This window comes from Petaurus breviceps, unplaced genomic scaffold (genome assembly GCF_028583685.1).
Source record: "Petaurus breviceps papuanus isolate PSGF00001 unplaced genomic scaffold, PetGlider_PUasm1.0 556, whole genome shotgun sequence".
NCBI classification, from domain to species: Eukaryota; Metazoa; Chordata; class Mammalia; order Diprotodontia; family Petauridae; genus Petaurus; species Petaurus breviceps.
Genome location: NW_027186374.1, coordinates 2,957,957 through 2,966,769, shown reverse-complemented (window position 1 = coordinate 2,966,769; position 8,813 = coordinate 2,957,957). Strand labels below are relative to the sequence as shown.

At 50.7% G+C, this 8,813-nt stretch overlaps 1 protein-coding gene across 1 annotated transcript in view; it reads left to right on the top strand.

Moving 5' to 3' along the window:
* The first annotated feature begins 1,663 nt into the window (after positions 1–1,663).
* The window catches only part of TRIB2 (tribbles pseudokinase 2), a 34,308-nt gene continuing 27,158 nt past the window's right edge, over positions 1,664–8,813 (top strand). Inside the window, exon 1 of the mRNA XM_069102793.1 lies at positions 1,664–2,041. Within this exon, the coding sequence (XP_068958894.1) occupies positions 1,772–2,041 (270 nt within the window). The 5' untranslated portion in view covers positions 1,664–1,771. The remainder of the gene's footprint in view (positions 2,042–8,813) is intronic.

Below are 8,813 nucleotides of genomic sequence, written 5' to 3'. Positions count from 1 at the left end.
CTCTCTCTCTCTCTCTCTCTCTCTCTCTCTCTCTCTCTCTCTCTCTCACACACACACACACACACACACACACACACACACACACACACACACACATACACACACAGTCAGACAAGAGATTCCCGGCCACGTAAGTAGCTATTAATACGGACCGTGGTGGCGATGCAGGCTTCTTGATCTAGGGCTCGGCCCTGGGCACTGTGGGTGCCCCTTGGCTTCCCTCGCAACCCAGCCGCCTCACACCCGCCCCCCAGCAGAGTCCCAGCCGGGCCTCTCGTCTGCTTTTTTTCAAACTGTCAAGACCCCCTCCTACCATTGCCCTGCCCCAGAGAATTTCCGTCTTGGGCTCTGGAGAGGGGAAACAAGAAAAGAGCCCTGGACCCGCATCGCGGCAGATAGGCAAAGCAACCCTTGCTTCTGCACAGGCAGAGCTAGAGATCCAGAGTCGGGCGAGACCTGCTCGGGAGGACGAGCCATCTGGGCCCCAACTGAGAAGCGGGGGCTTGGAGCTGGCCAGCCTTCTGTCCCGTCCCTTCCACCCCACGCTAGGGGTGTGTGTGGGCACCGGGCTGAGAGCCCCGGAGGGGCCTCTAGGAGGCTCGCGCCTGCACGGGAGCACGCGGAGAGCCCCCGCCTCTTCCAGACTCGCTCAGGGGAGTTGAGGACAGCAGTAGAGGAGGCAGCAGCAGCGGCCAGAGCTGGAGAGGCATGAGCCTCCTCTGACCCCGAGCTCTCCTTCTCAGGCCGAGGACACCCCGGCCTGCGCGCCCCACGAGTGGGCAGGGCCTCCAGGCGCCGCTTCCGAAGGCGCTTTTGTTGGCTGTGCTGTGTGCCCGCCCGCCAGTCTGTCCGTCTGTCCGCCTGCCCGCCGGTCTGTCTGTCAGCCTGTCCGACCGCCCCAAGTTCAATGCTCCCTCGCTAGTTAGTGGAGCGTTTCAGGGGAGCCTTCTCTCGCAGGGAAAAGGTGAAGACGCCATCTACAGTCAAAACGTAGACAACTTCTTTCCTAGCCTCCCCACGCCCCCCCCCAAAAAAAAAAAAAGGAGGAGAGGGACCCACGGATCCTGTATGCTGTGCTTGGAGTTGCGGAGCCCCTCAGGCTGCAGCTTTCTTTTTTCGTTCCACGCTGTTTGGCTTTTGACTTTTCTTCCTTCCTTCTTTTTTTTTAATACGGTCCTCGGGCAGCCTGGACCCTGGGCCCGCTGACCGCACGGCCTCGGACCCTGCCACCCCGTTGCGAAACCGCCCTCCGGCCACTACTGCAGCTCGGGCTTTCTTTCCTCGCCTCGGAAGCCTCCCCCGGGCTCCCCAGAGGCAGCCGAAGGCGGCAGTTCGCTGCGTTCTGAAGCCGGATACTTTGTTTCCCTCGCCGTGCACGTTCGGAAGCATTAAAAAAAAAAATCAGCGTTGGAACGGCGGTTTCAGTCCATCGCCCGCAGCGGCGGCGGCGGCGGCGGCGTTGTTCCTTGCTGGGAACAAAAGGGGCCGCTCGCCGACCCACCCGCCTGCGGAGAAAGTGCTCCCAAGACCCGCTTTCACAGCGCCGGAGGTGCCCAAGCTATCCGCCTCTTTCTTTGCCCCTCGGATTTCCTAACTCTTCCTGCACTCAGCCCCCTCCCCTTCCCCCCCTTCTTCCTCCCCCCCCCCCCCGCCCCCCCCCCCCCCACCACCCCTTTTTAATCTCTAACACAAAGGCGCCTGCAGCCGGACTCGCCAGAGATTGTAACCCGTCCCCACCGGGTTTTGTTGTTTGCGTGTGATCGCCACCCTCATGAACATACAAAGATCCACCCCGATCACAATCTCACGCTATGGGAGACCGCGGACCAAAACCCAGGATTTTGAAGAGCTGTCGTCCCTGAGGTCCACCGAGCCCAGCCAGAGCTTCAGCCCCAACCTCGGCTCCCCGAGCCCGCCGGAGGCTCCCAACTTGTCGCATTGCGTTTCCTGCATCGGGAAATATTTATTGCTGGAACCTCTGGAGGGAGACCACGTTTTTCGGGCTGTGCATCTGCACAGTGGGGAAGAGCTCGTATGCAAGGTAAAACTCATCCCTTGTCCCCCCAAAACACCCTCTTCCCCTAGTGCCAATTCCGTGCTTTTAAGGGAAGAAGACCCGCCCGCTCACACAGGCAAACTCGGGCTGGGAGGAAATCCTCTGGTGCCTATTTTGATTTTATTATTGTTTATTATTATTTTAACGTAGGACTAGCTCAGAACTTTCCTGGCCACTTCAGACAATAGGACAGGCTCTATACCGGGGGCGTTCCAAGGCAGAGCCGCTCTGAGAAGGAGGGAGCTCTGGGTAGGGAAGAGAGGCCAGAGGGACCATATGTCCAGACTCAGGCAGGCTTTTATTGAAAAAAGTGCGAGAGGACGTCTGCTGCAGGACAGATCCTGGAAGACAACCTTCCACCTCCTCTCCAGCTTCTGGAAACCCCGCATCCCTTCCCCCAGCCCCTATAAGGGAGGGAATCCCCTACTCATTTTCAGACAATGCTTCTAGAATCACACAATGTCAGAGCTGGAAGGGTCCTTAGATAACTCTCTGGGCCAATACCGCTCATTTTACAGATGGGGAAACTGTGGGACAGAGCTGGAGAAGGTTTCTGCCCAAGGGTCTGGCTTGGTGCTTTCCTCCCAGTCTCCTGAAGCAGTACCGGTGGGAGAGCTTTGTTTAGAAGCAGGCTTCCCAAAGGAACCTGGAAGGTCTGACTGTTGGGTTGTCCGGGGCCCTCCCTCCTTCCTTCTCTGGCCCCTTTGCACAATGGGGAAGGGATAAAAGCCCCAAGCACACCTCCGTTTAGGAAGAGGCTGAGGCTGCTGCCGCCACCTGCACACCGCCTCCCGCCCTCCCTTTCTTTCTCATCTCAGCCCCCCTCCTTCTGTTCCCTCCCCTGCCTTTACCAGTTGTGCCAATTCGACCAGGTTCCCTTTAAGGTTTAAAGGGAAGTTAGTGTAAAGCCACGGCATGGGCACAGCTGGTGAAAGAATGAACAGGTCTTGCTTTGAGCTTGGTGGAGGGGGAAGAGGAAGGCATGTCTGCTTTTTGGGTTTGACTCTGAATGAGGACTGGTGTGTGTGTGTGTGTGTGTGTGTGTGTGTGTGAGTGTGTGTGTGCATGCACTCGAACGCGTGTGTGCGTGTATGTCCCCAGTAGTGCTGGAAAAAACAAAATCTGCAGAAATAGGCTCAGCCTGGATTAACCTGCTGCCCGGCATTTGGCCAGCATCAGCATTTCATCGTGGTCCAACCTTGGATGTTTTATAACTGCTGGGTTTGGAACTGGAAGGGCTGGGCATTGAACACTGGAAAGCTGGGGAGACAGGCACATCCTCCCACCTAATATAATACTTAAGGTAGCCTTTGGCTGATTACAAAAGAGCTTTTTCTTAGAATGACTCCAGAAGGTACCAAGACTATTAGCACATCAGTTTCCCCAATTTTTTACAGATGGGGAAACTGAGGTGAAAGGGGAAGCATTAACTTAACCAAGGGCACAGACCTGGGAACAGGTAGAACCTGTTGGAAGCCAGGTCTCCTTCCTCCCAGGTCACTGGACATACAATTCCTGCTTTCTAGAATGTTTTTTGATTCATCAGAATGTGTGGATTGTCGGCTCCTCCTTCCCCCCAGCTGGATCTGGAATGTTTAGGCAGGTTTTATTGCAGAGTTAGGATTTAGAGGCCTCCTCCCACCATCTTTGAGGCTCTAACTTCAGGAAAAAGATGGGGAATTTCTGTCTTCTGTGTGAGCTGAGCCCTTGACCCACACCCCCCGCCCCCTCAGGACTATTGATTCAGAGTGGGAAGGAATCTTAGAGGTCACATCTTTCCTCTGAGTCCTTTCCAGGCCTAGAGGATGTTGGGACCGTGACAGGAGCTTGGTTAACTCCCCGGAGTGTTGATCCCAAGAGGCAGTGTCCAGCAGTCCTGGACCAATGGTAGCCTTAGAGATGGTCGGTCCCATGAAGCTGCAGTTTCTATGGGGCATCTAGTCACTGCCTTCCGTTTGCTGCATTTCCAAAGGGCCTTGTTCATGTTTTCAGCAGAATTGGGATGGCTTTCCTGACTGCATGCCTCCCAAGGAAAGTTCTGTGTGAGAGTCCTTTGTTTCAAACCAGAGCTGACCGCGTTACTGACTCAAAGCTGGAAGGAGCCTTCCTGATGATCTCTTCCCCCTCCCTCCCTTACTTTTTTTTTTTTTTTAACAAATGAGGAAGCTGAGGCCAGAGCCAGGAAGGCAGCTCCTTGTCCGAGGTAACTGGACTGGGTCCTGGAACGACCTAGCAGCTAGGCCTAAGCCAGCATTCCTCTCTGTTCATCCTTTGCATTCACTCATTCACTGCTGACTGTGTAAACCTGTGCCCTGCCATTGGTCTAGGTCCTAACAATGCCCTCAGACTGTGAGCTGTATGTGCTCGGCCTCTATCAACCCCTCACCAATTAGAGGGCTCCTTCACGCCCCCTTGAGGACAGGACTGGTGTTGCTGTTAGCCCCGAAAGAAACGCATATTTTCACCTTCTCTACCTGCTTGCAGACAATGATGCTGAGCCCAGCACATGCAGAGGCATATCTGGAGGGTGGTTCCACCACAGGCTCTGAGAAGAATGCTGGGAGAAAATCGTGAACTGGCTGGAGAAATCAGCTGAGGGAGCCTGGGCTCCTTCAGGCTGGGATTCTCTCTACCTGCTACTTGTGGCTAGAGAACAAAAGCTCCTCACTGCGAGTCAGCTGATAGTCACAAAGGATGGGTGTCGCAGTGACGATAATGGTGGCGGCTGGGGACAGGGAAATGAACGACCCTATTGAAGGGGCAGCATCAGAAAGAGGAAGGGACGAAATGAGTGTGCCCAGCACTTTACAAAAATCTCATGTGATTCTTATGACAATCTTGGGAAGTAGGTGCTATTTCTGCCCCCATTCTACCATTGAGGAAACTGAGGCAAACAAATTAAGTGACTTGCCCAAGGTCACACAGATAGTTAAAGTCTTAGGTCAAGTTTTGATTGAGATCTTCCTGATTCCAGGATCAGTTCTCTATCTTCAGCTCCTCTAATTGCCTAGATTTTGGGTCAGAGGGCTTCGGTTGGGAACTGGTCTTCACAACTTGCTGCCTGTGATGTCTGTTGAATCATTTAACCTCTCTGGGCCTCAGTTTCTCCATTTATAAGCCAAGGAGTTATGTTAGATAGTGTCTTAGGTCTCTACCAGCTGCAAATTTTTGATGCTTTAAGGCTGCTATAAAAGACTTCTGTAAAAGAAAGAGTCATTTTGAGACCAAAAAGCGATTCTTCTGATCTGTCATTTTCCAGAGAATTGTGTTTATTTCAAACACTAGATATAGTTAAGGTGCTGGAAGAATAATTAGCATCTTTATTCATCAGGAGGTTTGTTTCCCCCCTTTTTCTTTGCTATATCCTAAGCATTTTGGGGTGATGCAAAGATAAGAAGCAAACCAGTCCCTACCCACAGGGAGTTTACCTTATATTAAGGAGAAATAACTACTCATAAATAGATATAAACCTCATAAGAAATATAGATAGTAATTTCTGATGGGAGGTCCTTGGCAAGTGGTATGATAAGATTCCCCTCCCTGTAGAAGGGGGCCGCTCCAGCAGCAGGGCCTAGAATGCCTCGTGTACAAGGAAGGGACTGGAGATGACTTCTTAGGGCCATCCTTCATCTGAATCTATGACCCTGTGACTTCCCTCCCATGAATCCCAGGTTCTGCCTCTATGAAATGAGTGGCTTGAGTGGCCTGACTGATCCTTCTGGAATCCAACATTTAGAGAGATGTCATTGGCCACCCTTTACAATTAAAATCCCCAAATGAAGAAACCAGACTACCAGATCTGGGCCAGGTTTCCTCTTTGGGGGATAGAGGGGGATTGATTGGCAATGCAAAACTCATAAATGGAGTTATTTCCTCTAATAAAAATTTGGCTCTTTCTCATTTTATGAGACAGAAGGAACTGCTCTGTTTTTTGAAATTGTCTGCCATCTTGAACCACGACCTTTCCCTTATCCCCCCTCCCTTTCCTGCTGGACTAGCCAATGGTTCCATGTTTGATTTTAGGAAATCTTTCTCCTGCCCTGAGGAGGAAAAACAATAGACTGCCTTGGCCTTGTCAGATGAAAGGAAACAGCAAAGGACAGTAGAAGGAACAGCTGGGAGACGGGGCTGAGGGCTGCCTGCCAAGGTCACTCTCCCTCTATCTTCCACTTACTTTTTGACCTCATCTAATTCCACAGACACTGATCAAGCACTGGATCTCCTAACAAGAGCTGACACTGAATCTCCTAGGCTTACAGACGACTTCACGTAGTAATCACCTCTTTGAATCCTCTGATGTGGAGGCTCACTTTACAAATGAGGCAGTTGGGGCTCTGAAAGGCCCAGCTAAGGAAGATCTGAGAGGGAAGGGGGAGTCAGAGCTTCCTGACCCTCTGTCTCTGTGAGGGATCGTGCTAGGTCCAGAGCATTCAGGGGTAGAATGCTATTAGCACCTTCCCTATTTATCACCCCCTAAGTGGCCGAAACGGGAATGAAACCCAGCCATGGACAGCCAGCTTTGCCGTTGTCTTTGTCTGCTTCATGGCTGGCTTGTTCCGATCCTAGAAAGCCCCAGTGCCTGTCTTCTAAGGCCTCTTCCAGCTGTGGCATTAGGTGGGCAGTACAATGGAGAGAAGCCTAAATCCAGAGTCAAAGGGCCTGGGTTGGAATCTCTCTCCCTGCTCCTGACCTGGATCACAGTGCCATGTCACCTACCTCTATGGGCCTCAGCTTCCTCATCTGGGAAATAAGGAGGAATGAAACTGTTGACCTCTGAGGACATTTTGACTCTAAATTTATGATCCTAAAGCCTTCTCATCCCACCCCTTCACCTGAGCTATAGAGAAGAAAACTGAGGACTGTCCCTAGGTCATGTGACTAAAAAGAATGGCAGATGTTTGGATTTGAACACAGATCTCCTGGTGCTCAAATTTAGTGCATTTTCAACTACACCATTTCATGTTCCAAGGCTCCACATTAACTGAATATTTGTAGAAAATTGTCTCTGAAAATCATTATGATTTGAAAAAAAAAATTAAAAAGACAAACTGCCTCTAAGAAATAGACAGTAAATTGTTATCAAATGCACTTAGTGATGTCAAGCAGAAAGATGTTGGCTGCCCATTTGTTTTCCTCTTACTTGCTCTCTGTGGCTGGCTGGTGTCATCTGCAACAGCAGATCTGGGAGGCTTCCCCCAGTTTCTGCCACCCTTTCCTGGGCGCTCCAGCTGACACAGGCATTTCCTAACCTTGATTGCCCCGGCCTCTGAGGGCAGAGCTCTGAGGTCAGCACTTGATGGTTGCCCTGTGTGATTTGTGGTCATGGGAGAGAGATGTCGATGCGCTGTTCATTCTTAAATTCTCGGTGGAAGCCGTGGTGACTGGGTGGCTTTCGGGAGATACATTTATTAACGCTCTTTCACCCATAGTGAGGCTGTGCCCCAGCCTTACCCCGTTCACTAGCCCGGCGGCCTCGAGTGTTCCCAGAGCCTTAGTTCAGCCTTGGTTACCATTATGGTTTTGCCATTAATTTCCTGTGTGACTTCACAGAAGTTATCTCCCCTCAAAGAGTCTCTTTTCTCATTGAAAAATGAGGAGATTGGTTGGACTCAGCATTCCCTTCCAGCTCCAAATCCATGATCTCATAACCTGGGATGAAATCCTGGCCCTGAACCTTACATGTTGTGTGACCTTAAACAAGTCATTTCACCTTTAGTTTCCCCACATGAAAAATGAAGATTTTGGACTGGATGTCTCCCAGACCCCTTCTAGCTCTGAATCTATGGGCTTATTATCTACAATCCTAGGAAATAACCTTACAGTGCCCTGGGAATTTCATTGAGTATGAAGTGCATCGTTTAGAGAAGGAGCCAGGCTGCTTTCTAAGTAACCATTCCGCCCACACTTTGTGTCTGCCTCTCTCTCCTTCACAAGCTCTCGCATGAATGACATCGCTAACCTTCATTCCTGGCCATGTTTTTCAGTCACATGGTGAATTCAAGGACTTGTAGACAATAGACTAGGCTTCCACCATGTTTTGCAGCCTGGGTCACTGTTAGATGGGGCTGCAATGCCTGGAGCTTTGGGGTGTTTGATTAGCTCACAAAAGCCTGTGATTTACCAACCAGTAAGAAAAAGAGACAGGAAATAACTGCTGTGGTTTCACTAAGGCAGTTGGGCCTGGAATTCCCTCCTCTCCTGTCTCTCTACCTGTTGAGATCTTACTCATTTTTCCAAGATCCAGCTTCAATGATACCTCCTCATAAGGCCTTCTACCATCCCCCACTCCCTAAAAATAAACGGCATTGATTTCTCATGCCTCAGATCTCTCATAACCCTTTGTATGTCTCAGACATATTCTCCTGTGGATTCTGGTTATTTGTACATAGGTCTTCCTCTCCTGCTAGCCTGAAACCCCCTTGGGCCTTCTTCATCTTCCTAACCCCTCCATATCCAGCTTAGGGCGTTTCATGAGGGAGTCATTGTCTAACAGTTTTAAGGAAATGAATTTGTAGAAAATGTAAAATGTAATAGAAAATGTAATCGCATCTAAGAGACACAAGATCACAGGTGTAATCATGGCCGTCATGCTTACCTATGGGTGAACTTGGCCCTGTTATTTCTTTTCTTCTCTGGGCATTGGGTTCATCCTTTCTAAAATGAGGGGGTCAGACTTTACATCTGTAATAAACCAACCAGTTCCAACATCCTGCATATCTGTGATGTGCCATCCGATGCCATGATCCTGCATATGTGT